Genomic DNA, 27,738 nt, shown 5'->3' on the forward strand with positions numbered 1-27,738 from the left:
AGCTGGTCCAACACTCATACGCCCGCCCTGCGTACTCCGTACTGTTTCAGCTGTTCGTGGCACGGTGCTTCGGGGATATCCTAGCTAGGAGTGCAAGTTGGGAAACTCTTTGGAATATCCAAGGTGACGAGTGTGTTGGCAAAGAGATACCCATGAAGGTAGTAACACGTGGAACCTCGTAAGTCTTGGCATCACGTGAGTCGACTCCCCGGGCAACTACACCTAGTGCCCAAGCGCATGAACGCAACACAACCTCGACCTTTTACCGACACTTGATGAATCCCTCCAACCCTTCAGGGATGTAAGGCTGTATGCTTGGCAGCTGCTCTTCCTTTAGCAGCCGCACATATGGCACGATCACCTCGCACCTTCTCCGGAATGTGACCGCATCACGACGCCCATCCTCTCCCATCCCAGGATGTGGCCGAAGAGAGCACGCAGAGCAGTCACTCGTCTCGCCGAGGAGACAGTCCACCAGATTGCTCCATCACTCCCCGTCGGTCCATGAGAAGAACGCACCGCCCTCTCACTCCACGTCACCGAGATCCTCGCTACTGGACTCTTCTTCCCCACACAACTCTCTCGAATCCTTCCACGCCTACGCGGCCCGCACCGGTCTGTCGCGATCCAGCACCGTCTACACTGGCACCACGTACGAATACCTCGCACAGTCCACCCTCCGACCCTATGGGTTTGATCTGCATCGAGTGGGCGGCAGAGGGGATCGCGGCGTCGATCTCGTAGGTGTCTGGGAGATACCCATCTTGTCGCACACTGGCGAATGGAAAGAGACGAGGCATAACACAAAAGGTCGAGGATACAATTATGCGGGGGTCGAAGGGTTCGAGGGTGTAGAGACCTTGCAGCTCAAGGTGCTGGTCCAATGTAAACGCCTATCGGGGAGGCATGCTAGGATTGGGCCGAATCTGGTCAGGGAATTGGACGGGGCTGTCAGAGCGAGTAGAAGTGCAGCCTTGGTTGACATGATCTTCTCTCAGAACACGGCGGCGAGCACGGCCACAGATGAGGGGAGCAGCCGCCGCGACGAAGAGCCCCAACAGTCGGATCCAGGGTTGGGACAGGCCATCGGCGTGCTGGTGGGCACCAGGCCAGCGACCAAAGGCGTGGTGGACGGTATGAGCCGGTCGACTCGTGGATTAGTCTGGATCATGATGGAAGAAGCCACGGATCAAGAAACGGGGCCGAGGGTTGAACCACAACTCACAGACCAATGCGAGTCTCTTTCCCCAGACACAACCGACCCCACTACCGCTCTAAAGGGCCGCGTCAAGCAAATCCTCTGGAACCACGCTGCCCGCGGTGCTGGACTAGAGGGTGTCGACGTGGTAAAGCGTTACGCCTCGGACGGTGCGGAAGAGGTGGTCCTGATGCGAGGCGGGCGAGTCTGGGGCGGCAGTCCAAGACAGAAATGAACCATCGACTTTTGTGAGTTTTTCATTGTAAATGATATAAACACCTGGGCAAAATGCAAATAAATCGGGGCAATATCAGCTCTGGTATCGTACATTGCCTTTGCCTTCCCTTTCCCCTTTCCATCTCTCCCCCGTCTCCCTGCCCCACGAGTATCTGCCCTGCCCCACGAGTATCTGGCATATGTGCACTGTGCTGCCTCAACACAAGGAAAAGCAACGACGATAGTTGGGTATCAAAGCCCCAGCTGGAAAAAGCTCACATCACACAAAAGATCTATTCCCTCCTTGCCTGTCCATCCGAGGTGCGTCGGTCAGATAGATGCCGTCTTTATTTGACCCTCTCCGAGCTGTCCGGTAGCTGGTCAAGCACGCACAATCACGCAGCAAGAACGCTCACATCTCCTTCCGCTCTCCGGTCCTGGCCATTCCTGTTCCCGCATTGGTGTGTTCTAGATGCACGCCGCAGGCCAGCCGAGATCAATGCCAGCGTCTACCACACGGCCCCTTATCGTCAAACAAAGGAAAAGGTTTTAAAAGGTCGATTGTGATGTATGAATTTACAGCTTGGCCTTGGGCGTCTCCATGCTGGGTAGGAGCATGTCTCTGATGTCGCTGGCCGCTTCGTTGAGGTAGAAACTCATCCGTTCACAGCCGAGTTTCTTGGAGACAATGTTGAATTGTAAACTAAACAGGCTGTCAGAACAATGCACTACTAGCAAGAAATGTAGTGCATGGCGAAGTACGAAGGGTAGAAGGGCAGTGGAGGTTAGAAAGTAAACATACCTGTTCTCATTGATCATATAAGCAATGCCCCAGCCTTGGTCCACAACTTGACTCCAGCCGTAACCGTTGAAGTACTCGGAACTCAGCTGACTGCTCGAGATGTACCAGGTGCTCGAGTAGGTGTATGCGGGATCAGTAAAGACCTCAGGTGTCTCCTCGCCGGGTTGGATGAGCTTCTTCAGACCGAACAGATGACGGTCCACGCCATAGCCGTCGCTTGCATCAGCCGTATATTGCACGTGCGCTTGAACAGCAGCGCGGAAGAGACGTTCGGTTTCTTCGCGGGAGACAGAGGGGTCGGCCATGGCGTTGCAGAAAGCCACACTCTCGTCCGAGACTGTGCGAGTGGTTTCTGTTCGACCCAGCTGGTACTTTCGCGTGGCGGCAGATTCGTATGTGGGTCGGTTCTTGCCGTACATCTTGTGATAGGCCAGCTGGATGACCATCTGCACGTACGCGTCGGGGGAGCACTTGAACTTCTTGATCAGTCCCTTGCCGTATCCTTGGTATGCCTGGACGCGGAGGTCGTGGGCACCAATGACTTGACGGAACTGCGACTGTGCGGCGGCCAGGTCGTCAAGCACAGCTGCGGAGGTTTCAAATTTCAAGGCAACAGGGTCGGGCAGGTCGGAGCGGACGGATGGGTTGTCGAAGTCGAGTTTATTGTGAGTGATGAGAGCATTCACTGTATCGCAGAGACGGTGAGTCGGGGTACCATCCATCATGGAATGTTCACCCATGAAGCCGGCGGTGCCGTTATCGTTGATGATGAATTGGATAGGCTTGTCGTACCATCGGTTCGAGCCGTCGCCGTGCCAATAAACGTGAGCACGCTCTTCAAGGGTGACGGGCGCGCTGGAGTCCAGGCACACGATGAACGACGAAGACTCGATCTCTTTGAGGACCTCGGCGTTCAAAGGAGACGCGGACAGAAGGTTTTGGCGGGCAGTGGCGCCTTGGTCGCGGGGGAAAGACGTAATGGCACCAACGGGGTCGGCCAGCTGGGCATTCTTGTAGACCTTGTTGAATTGAAGCTCGAGCTCGGAGGTGTTGAGCTGTCTGCCCGAAACATGGGTCTGAACCTTCCAGAACTGGTTGTTGCGCATGACAATGATGTGCTCGTTGCCCTCGGCAGGGTATTGAATAGGATAATCCACGGGAAGGGCTGCGACGCGGGAGGTGTTGAACATGTACTCGTAGCTGCTCATGGCCATGGGCTTCTTGCGCATATACTCGGGTTCCAGAGTCTTGTCATCGACCTGTCTCTTGAACTCCAAGGCCGCGGTCGTGATGGCAGCGGCACGTTTCGCAGGGTTTCTTCTCCGACGGTCGTCGCGGAATGAGTAGAAGTACGAGACGTACGGCACCACTGGATCACGATAGCCCAAGTACGCAGACTCGTTCCACCAGTCAATTATCCAGTTCTTGACGTTGGGGTCTTTTGCTTTTGCTATTAACCTCTCTTGCAGCTTCTGGCCGATGCCTCCTGGTTTGTTCAGTGCAGCGACAGCCTTTTCCGAGGCAGCATACTCCTCTTTGGTTAGGAGAGGGTGCAGGCTCTTCAGGTACCGGGCGGAGGTTTCTTCGAGGGGAGGAACTGGTAGTCTGGGTAGGGAATCTTCGAAACGAAGCATTGGACCTTTCGAGAGGTCTTCTCGGTACTCTGCAGCCATCCGCTCCTGTTAGACATGCTCTTTCGCAAGAAGTTCCAATAATCAGACTCACCCTCGGTGACCCAGAATTGAGCCTTACTCGAGGCCTTCCGCTTGTTTGTAGGAGCCATGGCGAGCGACTGTCAATCTGTCAGTTTCCCCCACCTGACGTCAACTGGCATTGAAAGATGATCCGTTACCTTGAGAGCAGCTGAAGTGGGAGAGGCACGAGATATGGCACGTAGGGTCGTCTGTGCTCCTAGTCGAGGCAGTGTGGGAAACATCCCCAAGAATACCAGGTCAAGAAAGTGTAAATTGTAAGGAGGGACACAGAACTGGTATAGAAAAAAAAAAGTCTATGGCTGGACAGAGCGAGCGATAGAAGGTGACGCGACAGCTTTTAGATCGGAGGGGATTCGGCGAGCATTGGACGAGAGATGCAGGGCGAAGGCACACGAGGCGAGAAAAAAGATGAATTGCCGCGGCGAAAGCCAGAAGGGACAAGATAGTGGTTGTCCTTGGAGGTTGCGAAGGGAGAGACCGAGCACCGCCCACGAACTGCCAACTGCGACTTGCGGAATAGAGGGTGCATCCACCAGTTCCACGTCCGGTGAGCCGAGGCACATTGCTCCAACCCGCCGCCATTTGTTTCTTTTGTGCCTTGGGAATAAAATCAAACTGCGTCACTCGGACAATCATCGGTAACCGGCCAGATGGGAAAACTCGGAGACCATCAGCCACAGTAACACAAAAATAATGCAAACACCACGATAGGCACGCATGAGATGCGGAGGCCCCATGTCCTTGTCCCTCGTCTGGATCTCCCTCTTGGTGCCTTGTCCCTTTGATCCGCTCCATTGATATAGGACGCTTCTCTCAACCTGTACGCAGTAATCCAACCTCTTTCTAGTCCTCCGCTACGAATCTGTGCAACGCCACCCCTAGACTGGTTGCCCCTGCGCCTTCATCGTCTCCCTCACACCATGGTTGCAGCGTGTCTAAACTGCATAGATGTCGCATCGTTGGGCGTCCATGCGGGCAGTTCCAGGGTTTGTCGATTGTGCCCATGTTTGCCACCACCTTTTGCATCTGCCGCCTGGACAGTGTCTTGCCGATCATAATGCTCGATCGACATGCTCGCATGGCGAACATCTTTCTGACTTTGCTGGGTCGAGGAATATCAGAAGAACCGCCCACAGGTGTATCGGCCAAAAGCTGAATGAGTTCCTCTAGGTCTTTCATACCAAATACCACCTCTTTGCTGAGTGGGAGGCTGACGAGGCGGCAACGTTGTCCAACCATCTTGTCGCCGCTGGTGTCGATCTCGACGAGAAAACCGTTCTTCTCCAGAGCTTCGTTGTTCTCCAGGACGATTTCTTCTTCCACCGCCGTCAAGTCGAGTATCACTGGTCGCACGAGCCTTTGGTTGCCCACAATAGTCTCGGCTTGCAGCCTTTCAAAGTTGTATTTCTCATCTGACGCATGTTGGTCGATAATGAACAGTTCATCCTGTGTTGCTTGGGTCTTCGTAACCGCAGACTTCTTAGCCGGTCGCACACCCAGAATGAAGCCTAGATTGAATTGTCCGACAATCCTCATTTGTGCAAAATCTGGCTTCGATACGGTCAGTGAGAGGCTTGTTTCCGGGTCTTCCACATCATTGTCTTTTCCATCAACTTGCGAAGATCGACGGCTCATACTGGAATCCACTGGTCTAACATACTGACGCATTTGACTGGATATGCTTGAGATGGAAAACTCAATAGTTGCTAATAAATTCGTCGTAGACTCCTTGGCTCGTCCTCCTGCCAGGGCTTTCATTGCTCGTTTCAAGTTCTCTTTGGTCGGAACGGTCGAGCTTGCTTCAGCTGCCTGAATAAGCTCAGCGACTTTGGCTTCTTCAATCCTTTTCTTCTCCTCGTCATCAATATAGTCTGCGTCGGACTCTCCTTCCGTGTCTGGTGCCGCTTCTAACTCGTCCTCGGCCAAATCTTCATTCCCCACGCTCTGCTGGTCCAGATCGGATTCGTGCTCCGCGGGAAAATCTTCAGTCGTCTCGCTATCAGCGTCGACCAATTCCGCGTCAGACTGCGCATCCGAGTCACCCTCTTCCTCATCCGGAATGTTGGACCCTTGCGCACCAAATCTGCGCAACTTCTGGGAGAATTGAAAGGCTCCTGGGCTTTTGGTGCGCCTCTGTGGGCTGATTGCACTCCTCAGGCTGCCAGGGATGTCACGCTTCTCGAGCGATTTAGGAGATTGACTCCCTAATACTGTGGTAAAAGTCTTGTCTCCGATGGTGAAAGTGGCGACTTCTTCTGACAGCCTCTTTGGCCTCATGCGGTCAAAAGCATTCTGTACGGGTCCTTTTTCTAGACCTGTTTTTGCTGGCACAATAGCTTTGATCTCTTCTGTTTGCCGTCCATCGTCCTGGCGTATAGTTGCCTGATAGTTCAACCTAGGTTGGGCTTCGGCCATTCTCGCGTTGAAATCACTGACATGCAACTTGACTGGATCGAACTGCGATGCCTCTTCCTCTTCCTCAGACTGCTGCAATATTTCCTCCGTCTCGATCACTTCCTGGTCATCGTCCTCCTCAAGAGACTCATTTGTTGGCGTGTGTTGCCGAACGATCTCCTCGAGTGCTTTTTCTGCAGGTCTTTCACGTGGAGCTACCTTTTGAGGTTGCAATATTTCGCTCGATCCAACGTCCTTTGCGGTACGAGAGAATTTCTGCAAGTCATCCATCACCGATGCCGTCCGGGACTCATCTTCGTCAAATCTATCCCCATCTTCGTCGTCGTCGACTGGAGCTGGGTGATCTGAAAACGAGGTTTGTCGACTTGCAGATTCGGGGCTACTCGAGGACGGCTGGCGCAGGAAGCCCAATTTCTGAAAAGCAGGCAGCTGGGACGTAACAAGTTGGGATTGAGGGACAGTTTGCTCTTGCTGATCAAACATTTCATTAAGTGCAGTCTTGAGACTCTCAACAAGCGATGCCGAGTCATGGATCAATATTGTTCGTTTGTCAGGCGATACATTTACATCGTACGCGTTGGTGTCCATCTGAAGATCCGCAAATATGAAGGGTGACTGGGAGACATTAAAAGCCTTGTAGACCTCATTGATGGCTTTTGCGATCTGGGGCAAACCACATGGTCTGCCATTGACAAAAAACATTTGTCGATCTGGCGTCTGCCGGCCCTCCCCAAACACGGGCTTGGAAATGTGGCCTCTGACACGTATATTGGTATGCTTGTCTTTTCGGGCCATTTGTGTCAATGTAGGCTGATAATCCAGCTCGAGGTCGAGAGCAACCAGTGCACTCAGTGTTTTAGCCCCGTAGACGTTTGCAATATTTTCCCGGGTAGTGGCATTGCCTTTTGTAGAAAAGACCATCATGCTTTTACTTTTGGGCATCGTATTCTTGACCGTGAATTTGACGTTGACGCCAATACAGGCATAGGCCTGCAGCAAGCCCAAGACTTTGTTATACTCGCGTTTGATGTTCTTGGTGAGCTCTTTGCGTCGCACAGGGAGACTCTCGAACAAATTCTCAACACTGGCAGTAGTTCCTCTCTGAGCGGCAACCACGGTCACCGACTTGAGCTTGCCCAAGGAGTCAAAATCCAGCCGCTTGCCCTTGGGCACTTCATCCGCTTGTGCGGTGACAACAGAGAACTTGGAAAGGGCACAGAGTGAAGAAAGCGCTTCGCCTCGAAAACCAAAGGTCTGGAGACTAGAAAGGTCATCGAAGCTGGATAGTTTGGAAGTGTAATGCTTGAGAGCGAGAGTGTCGTAGTTGGCTGGAGCAATGCCGGAGCCATTGTCTTGCACTTCGATCGAGTCCAAGCCATGGTTTTTGAAGCGAACTTCGACAGTGGTGGCACCTGCATCGAGGCTGTTCTCGACTAGTTCTTTAGCCACGGAACAAAGATCGACGATGACTTGCCCAGATTGAATCTGGTGAACTGATCTGGCCTCGATGGCCTTGATGGTAGCCATCCCAGGCCATGTTGCTTCCACCCGACTAATGACAGGACAGAACCGGGAGTGAACAAACCCACCGTCACCCAATAAGCCCAAGTCGATAACGATCGAACACAATTTGATGGACGTCTGGATGATGAGAAGCGCGGTGAAACGTGAAGGCGAAAATGGGGCTGACGCTGATTCGCGGAGAATTGACGACAGCGCCAAGACCGCCAAGCATTACGTCAATTGGTTGCTGTACGCAAAGCGGCGAATTTGGTCTTTTCGATGCTCACGGCATGGCAAAGTCGGGAGGCAATTTGCTTTCGTTATCTTGGAAAACATCAAAGAGACCTTCAGGCTGGTGAAGAGGTTCTGGTTTTCCTTACCGTACGACTCTTTCTCCAATGATTCAAGATCTTCCTGCTGAGGTGATTCACCAGATCGTTGGCCACTTGCCTACAGCGTCATCCATCATCAACCTCTCGCTCGCAAACCAAAAGATCCATTCCATTATCTCAGAAGATGACCACGGTGTTTTTCGGACATTTGTGCAAAGAGCCTTTCCAACAATCAACGTCCCACCATATTGGAAGGATGTGGCGCGCACGTTGACATCACGATCGCGGGCATGGGATCGCCGCGCCTTCATCGCGAGGGAATGCTGCCCCCCAACTGATGACAGCGACTACCCACACCCATCGCCCCACGGTTATCCAATAGGCTATCGTCCAGCTATTGACAGCTATGAGACCTGGCATGGAGGATCGTGGGAAGATCGGAAAGAAGTGCTGGCATGGGGAGCGGCAGGAAGACTACGACTTCGAACTATTCAGAACGGCGTGACGAGTTGGAGCTCATTCAAAGTTCCAGAAGACCACAGACCCCAAACGGACATTCTAGATGTCAGGCTTTTACGACCCCATCAGAACCAAAACGCAGGCGGCGAGACAATTCTCTTTCAGAGAACTCACCGTGAAGTCATCAGTATCGAGACATCCACCAAACCCGACAACTTTACACTAAAATCTCGCTATATCAATCTCCCTTCTGAGTTTTCCTGCCTAGATGTCAGTCAGAGCGATGAGCCTGTCCTCGCAGCTTGTGGAGACCACTGTGTCAACCTCTATCCAGTGCATAGTCCGTCTCAAATTGTACTACCTTCTAGCTCCACCAAAGTGGAAAGGATGCACAACTATCGATCACGCATGCGCTGCGTCAAGTTTTTATCTGGGAACACGATCGCAATAGCCCACCAATTTCTCGAGGGTCGGGAGCGCGCCCCGATCGACATCTACGACATTAACCCGACTGGCCTGTCCTCGACACCCATCGCACAATCCCTATCCTCCTATGAGTCCATCCATCCATCGATGAGCCGCCACAGTGCCAACACCATTTCCCGCCTAGATGACGTGGGAGTCAGCGGAAGCTCCTCTCGACAATTATTCCTGTCCGGCTGGACCGATGGGGTAGCTCGCCTCTATGACATTAGGGCCCCTCGAAGATCAGTGGCGGACTACGTTGATCCTGTGGATGACGGCCAAATACTTTCTCTCCTCCCAATCGGCCACGAGCGCTTCCTGGCCGGCAGCCATCAAAACGGGTGTCTGAAGTCCTTTGATTTCCGCATGCCAGGAGCTAGGGCTTACTCGTATTTGGATGCGCGCCCACCGGAGACCGTCAAACGTCGGACGCCGCAGAGAGATATCAACATCTTTCTCACCCCCATAGTGAACACGGATCAAAGACTCTGGGAGCCACTCCCACGGCATCCACGCAAACGTTCTCAGCGCTACCGTGGCTCTGTTTATTCCTTGTCAAGCCCATCACCAAGCTCGCCCACAATCTACGCTGGAATAGAGAGCCACGTACTACAACTTGACTTTGTTGCAACTGACGACTTCCTCAAGGGTCACAGTCGAGTCATTAGCGGTTCGAATGTCGATATCCTCCGGGACGAGAAGAACGAGGCCGTTCAGGATCAGGTATTCAATTTCTCCTGCTACGAGAGACCTCGAGAGGGAAAGGAAAGCACAGATCCGGTGCTATTGAGGAAGCAAGCGGACTTGATGGACGAAGTGGCGGATGGGGAGATAGATAGCCACGGGCGCAGAGACGACCGATGGGATGGACGATGGCGGTTGAACACGTCTGGCAAAGATCGTGGATTCGATCCAGGTCGGCGTTCCACGTGGCGAACATTGACTCGGCATGGTCGTTAGATCCAATAGAGGGCAAACCCGCCGGTGGAGCTGCACGGATATTTGTACCAACACCTGCTATAGAATACACTGGCTTGACGACTGTGGTATTAAGTAACATCCTAGACGGAATGACAATTTTGGGGAGTACCTGGTACAATTTACGATCAACCCAACATTTGGCTTTGATCCAACTGATAAAGTAGTAGCCGTAGAAAGGGTAGACCCAGCCAGAGAAGACAAGGTAGGGGTATATGTGAGGGACAAGGCCACCTACTGTGCGACTGTACTGTAGGTACATACTGTAGAAGTCCCATTGTGACGAGGCTGAGCTCCCGTTCCCAAGCACGCCAATCCGAGACTTGGACATTTATGGGATTGGAAACCAGGTCATTGAGATCCATCAACTTTCAAACCCCCGTTGGGGACAATCTGCAAACACATACAACTCTCCAACCCAAAGCTTGGAGTAAAATGCCAGCCAGGGTGACATGGACTTCCCCCTTTACCCCTAAAGCGTTCTCCGTTCTCCGTTCTCCAGCCGAGGATAACCTACCCACCCATACGAGACAGATGGGAACACATGCGGAGAAACACAAAGTCGCTTCGTGCAGGCGCATCAGATCTCTCTCCTCACGGCACAGCCCTCATTCAAAGAGCGGCATACTCCGACATTTTGCGAGTTGGGATGCTAGAAAATATGGATGAGGAGCAGAGAAGAGGTCCCGTGCTGGTTGAGACATGAGTGTTCAAGACTAATCCTCTCTCGAGAGATATACACCATTTTGCGACGACGATAGCTGTGAGATCTTGCTCAGTGTCAGTCTCCAAGAAAAGGAGAGTTGGGGTTCACTCAGGATACGCTGGGAGGTGTTGGGACTTGATTAAAAGGGACAGTATGGCGGCGCCAGAGAACGCCATCGCCTTCATAGGCAAGCATCCCCTTTCCTCGACTCTGGGTGTACCCCATGCCAACGAAGTGCAGGCCTCGGCAATATGGGTTATAACATGGCTGTCAACTTGCGCACTAAAATGCCCAAGGACATGACCCTTGTTGTGAGCGACACGTCCCAGGCTGCGATATCGAGATTCCAAGAACAAATGAAGGACGTGGGACCGGTAGTCGTTGCGACGAACGGGTCCGAAGCGATTCAAAAGGCCGTAAGTATTTGTTTCGACGTCGATTATCGCATGGCACTCCTAAATTGAGAGCGGGCTTAGAACACGATCCTCACGGTCCTGCCCAACGATGCCGCCTGCGACAGTGTCTACCTCGATCCATCAACAGGCGTCCTCGCCGGCGTCAAGCAGGCAGACCCGTCCCAGGGAAAGATTGCCATGGAGTGCGGCACCATGAGCCTCGAAATCATCAACAAAGTCCGAGACGCCTCGTCGGGATGCGGACTCACGTTCGTTGACAGCCCTATTTCTGGAGGCCCGCTAGGAGCCAAAGCAGGCACGCTCACCATCATGGTCGGCTGCGACGAGGCCGTCTTCCCCAAGATCAAGCCTCTGCTCGAGCACATGGGCACGAGTATCCGACGGTGTGGCGACGTGGGGACCGGGACGGCCTTCAAGACAATCAACAACTACATGTCCATCAACAACGTCCTGGTCGCGAGCGAGGCGCTCAACATCGGAGCAAAGCTGAACCTCAACATGGAGGACCTGATCGACACGGTCAACTCCAGCAGCGGCATGAGCTGGATCACTCTCAAGAACAATCCGGTACCGGGGATAACCCCCGGCGGCGCCGCGAGTAACGACTACAACGGTGGTTTCCGGATAGAGCTTGGCCAGAAGGATCTGACGCTGGGTGTGCAGTTGGCCAAGATGGTGGGTGCGAAACCTGTGCTGTCGATTGAGACGCTGAAGACCTTGGACGAGGTGGCGAGTGACCCGAGATATGCTGGGAAGGACTTGCGGGTCGTGTACAAGTGGCTGAACGAGCAGTAGTCTAGGGATAATTGTCGTTAGTTGCTTCGGCATGTGGTGCTAGAAGTCGACGATGCCGCTCCAGCAGACCTCGGATGAAGATGCAACACGGTCAAGTAGGCAAATTTTATGGGTTATGAGCGTCTCAAAGCACATATTGACTGCTGGAGATCTTCTGATCCTCTGTGCAATACCTTGCTCGACCTGATGTCCAAAATGAAGATAATATCTAAATCTCATCTAAAAGCGGCGTTGGCTTCCTGCGCCTTTTTGCCCGCAAAATAAATTTCCCAATTGGCTTTTCCTCCGCATTTCGATTCTACCAACCAACCGACCTTCGTTCGACCAAGTTCATCTCTCTATCCTATATAGCAACCTCAAATCTTCTCATTCTCAACTTTGGGTTTTACACCAATGGCTTCCACCGCGGGTGCCCCGTCCCTCCGTACCCTCTACCGGCGCCTCCTCCGCGAACTGCCCCCAACACCTCAACCACGGCACACACTGCCCCGATCACCCCTCCACGCCTCGATCCGGACGCATTTGTCGTCGTATCGGGAGGGACAGCAGCAGCAGAACTCCGCTTCGGACAACGGAGCAGCCACGGCCGTCACGGACAACCAGCTCGCGCGCCTGCAGGAGTTGGAGCAGTTCGTCATGTACCTACGTGCGCAGAGGATGTACGGCACGCTGCTGCACCGATATAACCCGGGCATGGGCATGGATGAGGAGGAGCGGGTGCGGCTGACGGCGCGGCGAGTGGGCATGGAGATGCCGGTTGAGTTTGAGTGGAAGGTGAAGCAGTGAATCGAGTCTTGTCTGGTTACCTGAGATGGCCCTGGGGAGGGGTGACAAAGTATCCCGTGGGGAAACTTGAGTTTATGACAAGTTGCAGAGTGGGTGCGGGAACACGAAATACCTAGCATTGGGAGCTTGGAGTTCTGCTCGATGCGGTGCTGTCCTGCGGTCTCTCCTGGGATCTCATGACGGAGCGAGGGCAGTCCCCAGCACGCTGAAATACGGACCAGAAATGCACGCACGCAGACTGCGGTTTTCGAAGCGGAAGGGACGACCATGGCCCGGATTAGCTACCGAGTGAGATCACGGACAGCGAGCCATGGACACCAGCGTCGAGGGCCACAGCGACACGGCATCCGAAGGTCCACACACATCTCTTAGGCCAACAGAACAACCTTGGCTGGGCTTGTCCTGCATGTACCGAACCCACCTACTCAGGAGCATCGGGGCCATTGTTCGAGTGCCATTGCTAGCCTGGTTGAAAACAACACCTGGATAACGAACCCCTCCCATCCACTCACCGAATGTCCGAATCAACATATTGTAATCTGTCATTCGAGGAACATCGTCGACGAAAGAGACGGGGGGCGGATGCGACAACGAAAACAAACACGCCACGCTGCAGATCTAGACTTGGTATTCTCATCCCACATCCCGATATGATAGATAGGTGCCAGCTATTCCATGCCATCTACTCATCTACCTCTGTGTGTGTGCGTGTGCATGTCGAGCTCAAATCACGCTCCCCAGAGCCAAAACCAAAAGCCATGGCAGGTTCACAATCCATCCAGACGGGTCGCAACCCCATCGATTGAGCCGCAAAATACTTCTTATGGTACGCTGCACGGGAGACATCACCGAAACGGCCACTATACCAAGGCCCGTGGAAGAACCCTTCTACATCCTAGATATGTAGAGTAGGGTAGGGTAGATAGATAGATACTGGGAATCTAGACGACTCCAACACTCAAACAAAAATCCATTGATAACCCAATACTCCGAAATAGCTCTCGTACCGACTATGCCGTGCCAGCAATATCCGTCTCGAGATCTCCTTGTCCCTGTCCCCAGCGTTATGCTCCATTGATCTTCCACCGTCGACATATTGATACCAATCCCGCAACGTGTGCAGAGTCCATCGTTGATCCATCCTCTCCCTGCCTGATATCTCCAAGAGCCTTGTTTGACCTGTACCTCTCAAAAATGCGCCCGTCCCACAGTCCTGCTGCCCCCTTTCCGACACCCGTCAGTGTACCCAGATCTCAGAACGCAAAGAAATCTTGCTCGTTGTGAAGATCCTGGTCTTGATCTTGTAGGGCGTTCCATGCTTGCAGGTTGACATCGTCAAAGAAGCCAAGGTCGAAGGGGCTGGAGTCGCCTTCTGGGTCGAGGATCATTGGGTCAATGTCAAGGTCGTAGTTGGTACTCCCCAGGTTGTCGAATTCCTGGAATTCAGCGTCGTTGTTGAGGGTAGGGAGGAGAGTCTTAGTGTATGGTATTGTGGTCGTAAAATCTTGTCCACTTGCTGGCAGTGACTGTGGGAGAGCAAGATCCTCAGGTACGAATGTTAGGAGAGTTTCATCACTCGATCTGTGTGCGTCAGTCAGCCAATTTGACATGGAACCCAGTTCATCCTGGTCAAATGCTTCAAACCCTCCATCCTGTAGGGTGACTTCCAGCCCCCCCGCGTGTTCTGATGACTCATGCTCTGCCCTAGATCCAAGGCCGTTCTCAATGTTCCAGGATGACTGCATGATAGGTGTAGTGTCAAGAAGGTCTGGAGCTTCGACTGGGTGAGAATTCTGGTGGGTGTCCTGGCTGAGCGTCTTGTCGATCGCCGTGACTCCTTCCCCGATATCTTCACGGGTTGGGAGACTGGCGTTGCTTTCCACACCAGAGACGTCGTTATCCCACTCATTCCACGGCTCAGCGTGTAACTTGGGCCTCTCGGATTCTTCAAATTCTTCAACTTCTTCCAGCTGCACGCGCCTGAGCTCCATTTGAAGCCGGTCAAGCACGTCTTCATCTCCTGCATCACCGACCTCAGACACCGTGGCCCCCTCTCCTTTTGATTTTGCCCGCGTCTGATTAAGACGGTGCACAATATCTAATGGAATATTATGTTCCGGGCGATAGATCTGACAAGCAATATTGTATGCCTTGAGACACCACACCTCCGCCCCCGAGAAGTCTTTTGCGGCCTCGCGAATGTCTGCGAGGAGCAACATGGAAGACGCGGTGACCCACAGCGACACCGAATCACCTTGAGTGGACTTATCATCTAGCTCCAAGGATTGCAGCAAAATCTTTGACGCCGACTCGTCGAGACCATGAAGATAATTCAGTTGTCCAATCTCATACAGCACCTTTCTGTAATAAACATGCTTCTGGCCCACTTTGTCACCGGTACGCTGTAGTAAAGAAAGCCAGCATTGGGATGCTGTTTCGAAATTCGCACGCGAGGCTGTAGTCTTGGTCATGGCATAGTCGTATTGGAAAACCAGCCAGGAGTCGTACTCCACTTGTCTCCGGGCAACGTCGTAGCACACATTCAGCAGGAGCCGCGAGGACATACCTTGTGCCTCGGAGTTTTGAATTACTTTTAGAATCATTGATATGGGATGGTTTGGTTGAAGAAGACTTTTGGCCAGAATGAGCAGGAAGGAGTAGATTTCGCAGATTCCTTGACTAATGATACCGCCTGCACGGTTAAAGTAGACACGCATCAAAAGTGCGGGCAACATGGGATGCTGTTCTCTGAGTGATGCCACTGCTCGAGTGCAAAGAACTCTCATCGCTGCCTGGCCGGCGTGAAATGCCCCGCGGAAGAGCGCAAGTTTGATACAATCGATAGAGTCAAATAGTTGTTCGAAATATGGCCTATCCGGCTCGACATAGTGTGCGGCGTTGGACATCTGTTGTCTGAAGTAGTCGTCGCTTTGCTGGAGTCGCCACGCGTAGTAATTGTTCAGTTGAATAAACGTCAATTCGAGATCATGCATACCTTCAGACTGCTTTAGAAGGATCGTTGGCATAGTCAGTCCTTGGCGACTGCGCTCAGCTTCTGTTCCATGGTTTTGGTCTACAGGACCCGTCAGAGAGCGCAGATAGGCTGTCTGTGGAAAAGCCACTGCAGTTCTCGAGTTGAGCAAGGTATCGCGCGGGAACAAGTGGCTGAAATGGCGCTTGACACGTTGTATCGGAACCGGTTGGCCATCGATAATGGCGGTCGGCGTTCTCAGGCCAGCCTGCACAAAGATCCCGAGAACGTTTGCGACAGCGCCCAATTCTTCCTTTTTGAAGTTTTTCCTTGTCCCCAGATTTTTCATCCGGGTTTTGAACATGGACAACCTTCTAGGATTAGCAGATAATGTTATTCAGCTGTTTGTAACTCACCCTGCTTCAAAGTTGTGTTCTCGTGCCAGTCGCTCAGATACCTCGAATAGGGGAAGCTTCTCGCGGATATACAATTGGTGCCATTGTTTCTTGATGCGATCCCACTCTGCTTTGCTCGGAGCGCGATTTCGAGACCTCCTGGGCTTTGGAAGAGCCATGTGATTGGAGAGGAAGTGATCCACAAGGTAAAACGGTCACGGACTCCAACCTCAGCCTGATGGAGACCTGTGGTTGGCTGAGAAAGCCTTAGAAAACAGTAAATGTTGTAGCAGTAGACGGTCCACAAGGAGAAGGCGCCACGAGCAAATGAACAGATCATCATATAGTCCGAAGCACATTAGAGACCGGGTCCAGAATATATACATCTCTTGAACACCTGGGAACTCTAGCAGAAAGTTGTTAATTGCGGAGACAACCATACTAAATCAGGTTAGACGGACTGTGCACAGTGAGGCTGCCTTGGAACAGGTGAGCCGTTCATCATTGTTCAGCTTCTAGCACAACAACTTTTGTCGTGGCCAATCATGGCCGACCGTCCCGTGGCGGTCAGGTCGAATATGAGGAGCAAGGGAGATTCAGTGGCAGACAAGCAATGGAGAGGCCCCAGTGACCAGGCAATGTAATACATTTCTTCGTCTCTCAGTTGCTTCCAGCTCACGAATGCTGTCCATTTATGCTATTGTACGAGGTACCTCGTACAGAGAGAAGAAACACGAAGACCGAGGGAACATAGAAGGCGCCTGTCAAGAATAACTTCCCTAACAGAACTAGTCCTAATACAGCCTAGCCCAGCACGTGCCTGACCACGTGCAATGAATGCCAACCGGACAGCCGGAATAAGCGATACGGTCCTTGGACGCAAATCACAGCCCAAGAACCGTTTGAGATCTGACTCTTTCAGACCTTGGTGCTCTAGTAATTATTTCCAGCTGCTTACCACCAACAAAAGGAAATTCTCTGTAAAAGAAACCCAGCTCACTTCTCGACTTGACATAAACGGTACCCACAAACACCTCCCGAGAATCCCAAGCCCGAGGGAAGCCAGAGTAGAACACGTCATACTGGTGCAGACCTGAAAGTGATGCTCAGACCATGTACTCGACCAGCCAGCCTGAATGTCGCAGTGCCGGAGGAAACCGCCGTCCAGTTGCTGGCTGTTGGACGTAAAGAGCTGGGGTTGATATCGATGACTAAAACGATCGTACATGGTGTTCAGGCTGCGGCTATTTCCTCTCTTGCACACCTCCATCCGGTTTCACTGAGCTCGGTCCTCAGTTTGATATCGACGGGGCATAACCTCACAACAGAACCGCACGACAGAAAATGAGCGTTCAGGGAAGGTCAGTGCAAGAGGAAACCCAGGACGGTGTGGCAAACCCATCTTGTGCGAGTTAATTTCCAATCTGCCGCGTGATTGCCCTCAAGTACTGAACAGCCCAGAACAACGGCGTGCATGTAGTCCGTGTCCTTCTCGTTGAGGTAATATGGTCATCCCTGTAGTTGTCGCACAGACTATCTCAGAGTGGTAGCAGCTCAAAAGTCCAAGCGTTGAGAAATCCACTTCGAGGGTCCAGCTACTGGGCGGGAGGAAGGGGATCCAGCCTCGCCCCCGAAAGCCAAATCCGACAACTTGAATCTCTTTCACGCCGATACTTTGTATCCGTAACTCGTCATCATGACCAACAGTGTTCCGACTCACTGCCAGGTCGAGAAACGGTCTGTGTCATCCATGTCATATTTGAACTGTGGTGGATCCTCCTGGAAGAATACCGACGGCTCGAGGATGGCTCCGACGACAGGTTCGTCAGACATGTCCTCAGCAGCGAGGTCTAGTGATATGCCAGCCGACACAGCGTTCAAGTCCCACGTACTAGGGTCATCGCACTGCCCCTGCATCTTTTCGCTGAAGGTCTCCTGAGCAGCCATATCTATGTGTGAGTCCAAGAACTGGGAGTGGACCACCACCCCATTACCATCATGGACTTCCTGCCCGCTTGTATTCCCAAGGTCGGGAAGAAAATCCGGTCCTAGTGGAAAGAAAGTGGGATCTCCAAAAGTTGCAAAGGATTCATGGCTGTAGTCGATTTCGACTTGTTCGTCGGGTGCTCCTCCACAAACTTCTAGACTAGAAAAACACTGTGGTTCGTTGTCTTTTGCACTCTCAGTCTTCTGAGCCTGAGCATCTTCCTTGTCCTCCACTGGGACTTCGATCAGACCGAGTTCGCCCATTTTCTGAAGTGCTCTGAAATCCCTCAACAACAACGAAATATAGGGATGGGAACGGCCAACCTTGAAAGACGCCCAGATCAGGGCTTTGCAGTAATAGTCTTGTGCCGTCGCAAAATCGAGTCTCGCAAAGTGTATGCGCCCCAGGTCCGCTGCCGCACTGATATACATCCCGTTCCGCAAACCATCGTATGGGTTCTTTTGTCCCATTTTCACGAACTTGGCAAAAATTTCCTCGGCCTGGCGCTCCCATATCTCTGCGTCGTGCCTCTCCCCTGCTCTGCGTGCTCGCGAGGCATTAGACATGTATAGTTTGGCCAGTCGACTTTCCACGAGTAACGTGTAACGATTGCGCTCGCCAAGGGTCCGTCTGTAGTGAGTAAGCTTTCTCTCTAGCAGCTCTTTGACATCCCGCCTATCTAGCCTGTATTGAAGGCTGACGATGTACATTGTCTCAATGGACAAAATATACTCGCGGTCGAGCTTCACACGGTTCCCGCCTGCATCTGCCAAATCCATCATGAGCTTGAGCGCCAATTCCGCACACGTGCCTAGGAGCTCCATGTGCGGCTCAAGACTGGCAAATGTATCCAATATCCTGGTCAAGGGATGGTGTGGTCCGAGCGATGGAGCATTGGCAGATAAACTACGCACGTATTTGGTGGCTTTGGCATAGACTTCTGCGTGTATGACCCAGGACATTGAGGTGAACAGGTGGATCATTTCCAGCATCAGATCCGGATGCTGTTGTTCGAAGGCTAGTTGGATGTCGAGGCACACCTTGTTCACCTCGTGTCGGGCGTGGGCTGCGTCCCCGTCGCTATAGAGCTTTAAAGCCGAGAGAAACCCAACTTTGATATCTGGGCGCGTCTTCGCTTCACGTTTCGCTATGACCCAGGAACTTGTTTCGGCTTGTTCAAGCGTTCCACACCAATGCTGTCTGACTTCATTCAACATGCGTTCTACCTTGTGATCGAGAGGAGACGCTTTCAGGGAAATTTTCGATAACATCGCTTTGCAACCGACATCGCTCTGCAGCAAAGAACACCTGTATTGAGTGTCGGATCCAAAGTGACGGTAGACGCGATCCCACACAACCGACCGACCGTCTTTCTCGGAAGTGGGTAGCGCAAGACCCAGGTCTGCACAGCGTTTTGCTTCTTCGGCGGCGGCTTTGTGCTCCTGTTTTGTCGAGTTCTTCTTAAAGCCCCACTGCTTGAGTCTCTCTTTCAACATGTGATCACTGCGAATAGTGTTAGCTGTGTTCACGCCAACACTCCGTTATGACTGACGCTGCCACAAACTGATGTCCCTTCGACAAGAGGACGAGTATGTCTTTCTGTTTCTTCCCGTCTTCCATGTAGTACCGTTCAATCAATGGCTTGACACGATCCCATTCTTCCGCAGATGGACCCTTTTTGCGAGGCAAGCTTGGCTTCTTGACCGCGGACTGAGTAGATCGAGCAGGGGTACGCGCTCGTGGAGCGGGAGGGTTTGGCATGGTTAGATGGTCTGTTGAATGAGTGGAAAGGAGGCTACACCCTGCTTCTTGAGAGGTATCAAGAATAAGAACCTGCGAGATATCGTTACACGGGGCACTGAGAGGCAAATATCTGCATCAATCAAAGAGAGGTGCACCCACTGTGTGATTCAAGGAGAGAAGACGCGAAGAGAAGGATAGCTGGGCCATGATGCCCCCCTATGGTGCCTGAATGTTTCGCTCTGGGTCTCCATGGCCCGACCTGTGAGGCTGCGCAACAAAGCCTGCTTAGGCAGTAACATGTTCCCTGTTAACCTGGCGGTGCAACACCCCACAGACTGCACCGCAGCGGCTGGCGGCATGATCTTAAGCAGCCCTCTTGAAAATCACGAGATAACATCCACAGTGTTCACAGGTTTGGTGCAGGAACATTCCCTTCCTCAGCAAATATTTGCCGTCCTCTCATAAGTCACGACAGAGACACCCGGGCCAGTCCAGCCCTGATCAGCCACGGAGGAGTGGTTTTTAGCGAGCAGACGGTTGATTGGCGCCTCCGGGCCCGGCAATCGAACTCGGTCCACAGCATTCAATCCACCCCATCACTATCTCTGAGCTGAAGATCTGTACCGAGTGTGGGGACTTTAAGATGTCTTATATTGTATCGTTGCAACGTGCTGATTAGGTGCCTCCATGGACACCCCATTTCCGAGAAACTCAAGAAACAGCTGGCGTTGCGGAAATCGTGAACGATAAACTCCTCCGGACCAGAACTTGCAGTGACAGGCGATGAAAAGCAAACAAATCCATCTACCCAGCGAGCCGGTGGAAAAAATAAGTGGCACCATGAGAAGAGGGAAGATCCATACTCGATGTGCACCGCGCTGCACATACCAACATGCTCACAAGTGTCCTGTAGGCACTCTTAAGCCTGACAAGACCCCACGAAGCGATCGGCACAGAAACCCAGAAACCTTTTAAGTCTCCCAGCTCGATGGAAATTACACCTTGTACAATATATTTGGCATTCACAACATTAGGTGCAAGGTGAGCACATGGCTGTATCCGCAGAACAGCGGCCATGCGTATAGGGTATAAGCAGGTAGAATACATTTCAGCCTCATGCCAGAAGAGCAATAACACCTGCCAACAGACCAGCAGCACTGAGGACGAGTTCACCACTTCGAGGGTCCAGCTACTGGGCGGGAGGAAAGGGGGCCCAATCTCGTCCCGGAAGCCAAATTCGACAATCAAGCATTCGTTCTATGCAGGCAGTCCGTTCATAAACAATTCAGACTCTCGGATAAGATCATTGAGATCCCCTGTACAGCGTGGGAGCTCACTGTCATCGCTCATCTGCAGATCGCGATTATCAAAGCTGGCATTCAGGAAGCTTAAGAGATCTGATGCAGGGGTGATGGAAGCGTTAACAAACCCCACCTCAAGGCTAAAAATCATCGAGTGCCGTGATGTCGAGACCATCTGCACAAGAGTCATCTGTGCCCTGCATATACTGCGCCCAGAAGTCTTCCTCAGTCGTGTAGACAAAAGGGTTGGATCCTGGAGACATGTTTCCATCGATCACCCCAGTCCCGCTGTCATGTGCAGCGCCGGAAGTGAAATTCGGAGGCAAAGTGGGCTCGCTCCGCGAAATAGACCCGACTTCAAGAAGTCCATCGGACTCGATACTTTCCACCGACTCAAACTGCGCGTCGCACGATACTTCACAAGCCTCCATCTCTTGACACGACTGCACTCGAGCCTTTTCTCCGCATTGGTTGTGCTGTTCGTTTTCTGGCACTTCAATGTCCACGAGACCCAGTTCTCCCATTTTCTGGAGGGCGTCGAACTCTCTCAAGAGAAGTGAAACAAATGGATGAGGGCGGTCAAATTGGTTAGAGGCCCAAAGCAATGCGAGACAGTAGTACTTTTGCGCGCCTCTGTAGTCTTGCTGTGCAAAAAGATGACGGGCAAGATCCTTTGCAGCAATACAGTATGCGCCTGTGCGATTGCGGTCCCTGGGGTATTTCTTCCCCTGTTTGACAATCTCAGACAAGATCTTCTTCCCTTTCTGCTCAGAGATCTCTCTCCGGTGTTTTGCATCTGGCCCTTGCATCCTTGCAGCATCAAATAGGTACATCTTTGCCAGATGAAGCTGCGTCGATAGAGTGTGTTTACTTCGGGGCCCAAGAGCTCGGCGATAGTGGAAGTACTTCGTCTGAACGAGCTCGTAAGCTTTAGTTCGGTCCAATCTTCTGGCGAGCTCTGTGACGAGAGAATCTTCCACGGAATATATGTAGTAGCCATCAAGCTTAACCTGGTCCTTGTGCTCTTCTACAGTATCCACCATCACTTGATAAGCCAGCCCTGTGAAGTCGTCGACAATTTGTGAAGTCAGCGGTAGATTGGTGAGTGTTGTTAAGACGCTGATCAAGGGATGCTTCGCTTTCAGGAACACGTGGCAGGCAGATAGAAAGTGTTTGGCGACAACGATATACAGTTCGGGGTGGTCGACCCACAAGCTGGACGAAAAAATGGAAATAAAAGCTGAAAGGAGGCTTGGTTCCTGGAGTCTGATGACATTGAACACAGCAGCGCACGTTTGACTCATCTCTCGCCACCCCTGATCGGCACGGCCGTTTCTCATTAGATTAAGCGCCCCAAGAAGTCTGACTTCGAGATGGACAGGGCAGTCTCTAACCCGCGCAGCCTTACGGCTCGACTTGATTGAGGCGAAGGTTTCGTTTCTTGCGATTATGACAGACCAGTAGCGTTTCAACTCAATTAACGACATCTCGATGTTGTGGTCGTCGATGGACGTTTTCAGGGCGACCTTAGAAATGAGTGCATCCCACTGAGAGCCGGATCGCAACGAGGAGCAGCCGTACTGTTTGCCGAAATGACGATACACGCGGTCCCAAGCACATGGTTTGCCGTCAAATTCCATATCTACTGGGAGCTTCAGGCCTAGGTCTGCCCGACGTTTTGCTTCTTTTGCTGCAATTTCGTGTTCGGCATTTTTGAAATTCTTCCTGAACCCCCACTGGGTCAACCTCTCTTTTAGCATGTGTTCTCTAGTAAGGTATTAGCATAGCCTTTTCGACGCTTGATTGAACACACTTTGCATCAAAATTGTGCTCATTCAACAACAATGTCCGAACTTCTGCAAGCTTCCTTCTTTCCTCGATATAGTATCGCCTGACCAGAGGCTTCACCCGTTCCCATTCCGCAATGGGAGGTCCCTTCTTGCGGAATGGAACTTGCTTATTGACAGGTTTCCTGACTTTTGTAGAGGTACTCGTTCGAGAAGCGCGACGTGTCGGCATTGTGGCAAGCGCGGTCTGCTGGGAGTGCAGAGCGGATGGCGCGAGCTGTGTATTCTGATTGTAATCGGTGTGAGGGGAGGAGATCAAGTTTGCAGGATTTCTTCAAGAAAGACAGAACGCAATCAGAGACTCTGCAGACAGACTTGTTACTGTACCTTTGCAAGGGCATATCCTAAGAGAAGGTGTGGCCAAGGCAGAAGAGCACAGTCGTTTGCTGTTCTGTCTCATCTTCAGCCTGAGCCCCGGCGCCCCTGGCCGAGACCTCTGAGGCTGCGCAATATCCCATGCTTGCTTTGTTGCCACATGACCCAACCCAGCTCGTGGCACCCCAGACCACAGTTTGCTGCTGGATGAGCATTGCCGTTTGGACAAAACTTACACCTCAAGTTAGAGGAGTCGATGTTTGGGCTCTTTGGCAAGCCCTCAACCGGAGATTTGAATGAGCTTGAAGCGACGATTGAGGGATAAATATTAAGTGCCTGCGACAAGACCCGCCATTGCTGCAGCTTAAGCGACACACAAGATGACTGGAGCCAGCACCGCCTTCTCACATCCGAAGAGGTCCACTGCGTAACAATTACCCACATCTCTGATTAGTCTCTTTGTACTTGGTACGAGTGATTTTCACTTAGGATGACTTGTCACTGGGTCCCCTTCACAAGACCTCCTGGTCGACACAGCTGTTGGAGTTATCCGATGATAAAGTGCCATCGTGCCAAAGCCTTTACACGGTGACATCTAACATGGAAGGCGTGCAACACTGGATCGGAATAGAAAATATTAGCTCGGTAAGACGATTCTATGGCAGCAAAGTGGATTGAAGTATCTCATGGCTCATTCAAGGACAGGCTGCGTTTGTTTCGTACCTCAAGGCTGTTCGCGATCTCGAGCCGGACACAGCTCTTCGAAGTGGTCAGAAACACCTTGGTAATGCAGATCAACTAGCAAACCGTGTCTATAAACGAACGCCATATCATGACTGTGAAATATACAGTATGTAGATGCATTCAATGCTCATGCCAGAAGAGCAATGACACCTGCCAACACACCAGCAGCACTGAGGACGAATTGACCACTTCGTCGATTCTGCCCGTTGGCAGTATTTGTGCTTCCAGTGGTTGCCGCAACACCGCCATTCGACTCGCTGCTTGCTTCGCTGGTGCTGGTAGCAAAACTGCTCTCGGTGCGCGAATTGGAAAGGGACGTTGTGACTTGACTTCCAGTCCCTGTTCCGGATAGGGTTACAACGCCAACGGAATTGATGGTTGCCGTTGGAACGATACTATCTGTGCCACCGCCGATAGGTGAAGTGGTGGAGGCAACTGGAACGACAGTTGCTGTTGTAACCAACGTCACTTGCCCATCATCTCCACTTGAGCTCTGATCACTTTTGCTACCGAACGTCAATCCGGTGATTTGGGCAAGTGTGTCCCCGTTTCCAACAGCCAATATCTTATACCCAGACCCTGAGCCTTGTATTGTGCCGGCAGGCACAGTATACGACCCGGTGTATGAAACGACACCCGTCGCAATTGTCAGATCTGTGTCCGAACCGGACTTGCCAAGTTTAAGGTCGATGGTCGAGGGATCCGTATAGCTGAGAGACCACCAAATGACGACATCCTTGCTTGGGTCTATGCGCGAGTCGGAGCTTGGAGAGGTGAATTCGAGGCCAAGTGAGGAGGAAAAGAGTGTCGCCAGGCAGGCTACAACTTGGAAATGCGATCGCATCGGTGGGGGTGACTGATGGTTTGCGGTTTCCTTCTGCGAGGTTTAATGGGTGCCAATGCGAGATGGTATGTTTTGGTGGGTAACGACCTGCAAATATCTGGAAAATGAGGGCGAAACTAGCAAATTGATAAAGAACGGACGCACTTGACAATGGCCAAATGCAGCACAGACGACTCCTCCGCAATGAGAAAACCACGAGGAGTGTGGAGGAATCTCCTCAGGACGCGAAACAAAAGGGAAACGCAGGCGTCATAAGGCCCGCGAAAGCAATCAAATCCTAGCGCGACTATCCGTCTGCATTGGGAAGATGGGGCAGTTGAGGCTGAGGGACTTTTCCTCTTGCGGCTTTTCTTCAATAAATCATAACACGAGGCTCCGCTACTCGGCTCGGTTCATGCACCTACATATACGAGTAATCAGTAACCTATGTACAAGCAGACACAACGTCTCAACAACTGCGACTGGTCATGTTGGCCAAGCGAAAACAAGCTCCAGCTCCGGCTAAAAATACTCCTCCAAATGTAAGCTCGCTATTGGAATGGGAGGTACGCAGTATCTGCACCTATGCATGTATGTACCTCTTGCGGACGCCGGACAGCTACACAGCTTCCGTGATACCAAGACACTCGTACAGTCTCAGCCTTCCGGGATTCGGACGACTACTCGAACATCTTCATCAGAACAAAACCGGGGTTCAAGGGGTGGGGCATTATGCAATCATCAGAGACAGTTGATTCTCGAGCCCTAATAATAAACTCCTGTCAAGCAATACGTCGTGTATAAAACGATGGGTTATCGGAGGACAATTTCGTATCACAGCAGGCCGTGTTGCAAAACGTGTCCATCTGTCAGCCAGACCCCTTCAAATGTCACCATAAGCACCACTCCTCGAGGTTTACAGGTCAATCAAACTCCCGCCCTGTTGACCAGCCAGCCGAGCTCCGTACGGATTATTCTGCTGACCATACCCGCCCGCGAATGCACTACCTGGCCCGGTTTGAGCTGGCATTTGTTGGCCAAACCCGGTAGCCTGGGCTGAAAAGAAAGGGTTGGTGCCGGTTTGTGCGGCGCGCAGGCGATCGAGACCTTGCCCAGCCGAATTGACAAACGTTCCTGGTGCGGTATGTTGGGCTGGAATACGCAGATCGCCTGTGTTTCCAAATGTATCCTGCCCTTCCCCTGAAGCCAACAAGGCATTGAGCTTGGCATGTTGTGGATTGACTGGCTTTTGTTGTTGCTGGGAGGTCGGCTGTGGTGCTGTGTAATTCGTGATTGGGTTGGCTTGGTGCTGGAAGGTCGGCTGCGGTGCTGAGTAACTCGTGATTGGATTGGGTTGGGAAGGCTGGGTGAATTGCGTGGTGGGCTGCGACTCGAACAGAGTGCCCAGCGAAGGCTGAGTGCTTGGCCGGGCGAAGGGCGATGGGGATGACTGCTGCGCTCTCTGTGCGAAGGGATTATTGGACCCAGTAGGCAACGGCTTGAGTGCAGCCGGGGTTTGGGGTGATGGACTGGCCCAAGGGTTGTTTGTTCCAGGCTGGAGGTGATTTTGCTGAGGTGACTGGATTCCGAACAGGTCACCAGAAGGCTGCACACCATACGGATTATTGGTCTGAAACGCAGTCTGCTGAGGTTGGATAGTGTTCTGCTGCTGCAAGAATGGTGGCTGGCCGAATTGATCATATCCTGTTGGATGGACAGGCTGAAAGCCATTGGCGAACCCGTTTTGAAACCCTGTCTGCTGTGGCTGGGCGTATTGGTTGTTCAAGAAGCCGGTGCTCTGTGGTTGCTGTTGAAGTGGATTACCAAACCAATCCACAGCAGGCTGTTGTTGGTAGCCCTGATTGTATCCAGTTGGCTGATTCTGCGCTGGTGGTGGCGCGGGCGTGTCATCCACAAGTAAAGCAGCGTTTTGCTCCTCAAGCTTCCGGGCACGTTGCTCCGCTTCCTCCTTACTGAGCTGTATCGCTCTCAGGACATCCGGATCTTGTTCATCATCCTGCTCGTTTTGACGCCTGCGAGCCTCGTCTTCGGCGCTATCACGAATTGCCTTTCTAATTTGGATTTCCTCCTCAGGTGGAATATCGTCTGCTTGATCGTTACGCTTTTGACTGCGTTGAGGATAGGTAGGACCAGCGATGGCCTGCTTTGCGTATTCGTCAATTCCCGCGACACGGGCCTTCCACAATTTGCGGTCGGAGCGTTCGCTGCGCAGACGATCCTCGTCCAGGATGAGTGCAGTCAATTCTTTGGCAGATGTGCGGACTGCATCAATCAGCATGTGCGGCTCTGAAAATGAGGGCCATGAAACTGCTCACCGTTTTGTCCCACGTCTCTGCCATCCTCATCAATATATTGGAACTCTCGCAATGTCTTGATGATGTAAATGTTCTTTCTAGCCCAGGTGACCACCAGTTCCGAGCCCTCGTGCAGACAATAGTCAAGGACTTTCAATGACTTCAGCACATGTCGCCAGTTCTTGCCTTTGTCGTTTAGCCGCTTATCGAGCATATCCATGATCTCGTAGAAGTCACTCGGGCTATACAAATAGGATCAGCATAGGCAGCAACCTTGCCATTGAACAAATCTTACTTGTTGAATGTGAGGGCTGCAATCTCAGCCATGTCCGTACCCGTCGGGCCCCATGGATCGTTGGAGGTAGCTTTATCGCCATTGATTCAGTGTGTGAAGGAAGACCGCTAGGAGCGAACACCTACCATTTCGCACCTTGACCTGAACACTACTGTATCCCTTTGTGACATTTTTAACACTTCTCACGACTTTCGACATACTTCCTCCTTTTTTGTA

The 27,738-nt window shown here is 52.1% G+C and overlaps 11 protein-coding genes across 11 annotated transcripts; 4 read left to right on the forward strand and 7 right to left on the reverse strand.

The window, feature by feature from the left end:
- Positions 1-311: 311 nt before the first annotated feature.
- On the forward strand, positions 312-1,433 carry Z517_08708 (uncharacterized protein; the record flags this gene model as incomplete). Its single annotated transcript, XM_013427223.1, has 1 exon — positions 312-1,433. One exon carries the CDS (start codon positions 312-314, stop codon positions 1,431-1,433), a length of 1,122 nt encoding a protein of 373 aa, XP_013282677.1.
- A 557-nt stretch (positions 1,434-1,990) lies between these two features.
- On the reverse strand, positions 1,991-3,889 carry Z517_08709 (uncharacterized protein; the record flags this gene model as incomplete). Its single annotated transcript, XM_013427224.1, has 2 exons — positions 1,991-2,117; positions 2,217-3,889. The coding sequence occupies 2 exons, from the start codon at positions 3,887-3,889 to the stop codon at positions 1,991-1,993; spliced, it is 1,800 nt and encodes a 599-aa protein (XP_013282678.1).
- An 885-nt stretch (positions 3,890-4,774) lies between these two features.
- On the reverse strand, positions 4,775-7,873 carry Z517_08710 (uncharacterized protein; the record flags this gene model as incomplete). Its single annotated transcript, XM_013427225.1, has 1 exon — positions 4,775-7,873. The coding sequence occupies one exon, from the start codon at positions 7,871-7,873 to the stop codon at positions 4,775-4,777; it is 3,099 nt and encodes a 1,032-aa protein (XP_013282679.1).
- A 374-nt stretch (positions 7,874-8,247) lies between these two features.
- Positions 8,248-10,065, forward strand: Z517_08711 (uncharacterized protein; the record flags this gene model as incomplete). The annotated part of the gene is made up of 1 exon (XM_013427226.1): positions 8,248-10,065. One exon carries the CDS (start codon positions 8,248-8,250, stop codon positions 10,063-10,065), a length of 1,818 nt encoding a protein of 605 aa, XP_013282680.1.
- Positions 10,066-11,040: 975 nt separating this feature from the next.
- Z517_08712 (uncharacterized protein) lies at positions 11,041-12,000 on the forward strand (the record flags this gene model as incomplete). The annotated part of the gene is made up of 2 exons (XM_013427227.1): positions 11,041-11,205; positions 11,266-12,000. 2 exons carry the CDS (start codon positions 11,041-11,043, stop codon positions 11,998-12,000), a joined length of 900 nt encoding a protein of 299 aa, XP_013282681.1.
- A 393-nt stretch (positions 12,001-12,393) lies between these two features.
- On the forward strand, positions 12,394-12,786 carry Z517_08713 (uncharacterized protein; the record flags this gene model as incomplete). Its single annotated transcript, XM_013427228.1, has 1 exon — positions 12,394-12,786. The coding sequence occupies one exon, from the start codon at positions 12,394-12,396 to the stop codon at positions 12,784-12,786; it is 393 nt and encodes a 130-aa protein (XP_013282682.1).
- A 1,253-nt stretch (positions 12,787-14,039) lies between these two features.
- On the reverse strand, positions 14,040-16,331 carry Z517_08714 (uncharacterized protein; the record flags this gene model as incomplete). The annotated part of the gene is made up of 2 exons (XM_013427229.1): positions 14,040-16,128; positions 16,174-16,331. The coding sequence occupies 2 exons, from the start codon at positions 16,329-16,331 to the stop codon at positions 14,040-14,042; spliced, it is 2,247 nt and encodes a 748-aa protein (XP_013282683.1).
- Positions 16,332-17,868: 1,537 nt separating this feature from the next.
- Z517_08715 (uncharacterized protein) lies at positions 17,869-19,900 on the reverse strand (the record flags this gene model as incomplete). Its single annotated transcript, XM_013427230.1, has 2 exons — positions 17,869-19,642; positions 19,692-19,900. 2 exons carry the CDS (start codon positions 19,898-19,900, stop codon positions 17,869-17,871), a joined length of 1,983 nt encoding a protein of 660 aa, XP_013282684.1.
- Positions 19,901-21,323: 1,423 nt separating this feature from the next.
- Z517_08716 (uncharacterized protein) lies at positions 21,324-23,202 on the reverse strand (the record flags this gene model as incomplete). The annotated part of the gene is made up of 2 exons (XM_013427231.1): positions 21,324-22,950; positions 22,997-23,202. 2 exons carry the CDS (start codon positions 23,200-23,202, stop codon positions 21,324-21,326), a joined length of 1,833 nt encoding a protein of 610 aa, XP_013282685.1.
- Positions 23,203-24,216: 1,014 nt separating this feature from the next.
- Z517_08717 (uncharacterized protein) lies at positions 24,217-24,933 on the reverse strand (the record flags this gene model as incomplete). Its single annotated transcript, XM_013427232.1, has 1 exon — positions 24,217-24,933. One exon carries the CDS (start codon positions 24,931-24,933, stop codon positions 24,217-24,219), a length of 717 nt encoding a protein of 238 aa, XP_013282686.1.
- An 895-nt stretch (positions 24,934-25,828) lies between these two features.
- Positions 25,829-27,720, reverse strand: Z517_08718 (uncharacterized protein; the record flags this gene model as incomplete). The annotated part of the gene is made up of 4 exons (XM_013427233.1): positions 25,829-27,195; positions 27,249-27,469; positions 27,523-27,592; positions 27,648-27,720. The coding sequence occupies 4 exons, from the start codon at positions 27,718-27,720 to the stop codon at positions 25,829-25,831; spliced, it is 1,731 nt and encodes a 576-aa protein (XP_013282687.1).
- Positions 27,721-27,738: the final 18 nt, after the last annotated feature.

The sequence above is a fragment of the Fonsecaea pedrosoi genome (genome assembly GCF_000835455.1).
Source record: "Fonsecaea pedrosoi CBS 271.37 unplaced genomic scaffold supercont1.5, whole genome shotgun sequence".
In the NCBI taxonomy this organism is placed as follows: domain Eukaryota; kingdom Fungi; phylum Ascomycota; class Eurotiomycetes; order Chaetothyriales; family Herpotrichiellaceae; genus Fonsecaea; species Fonsecaea pedrosoi.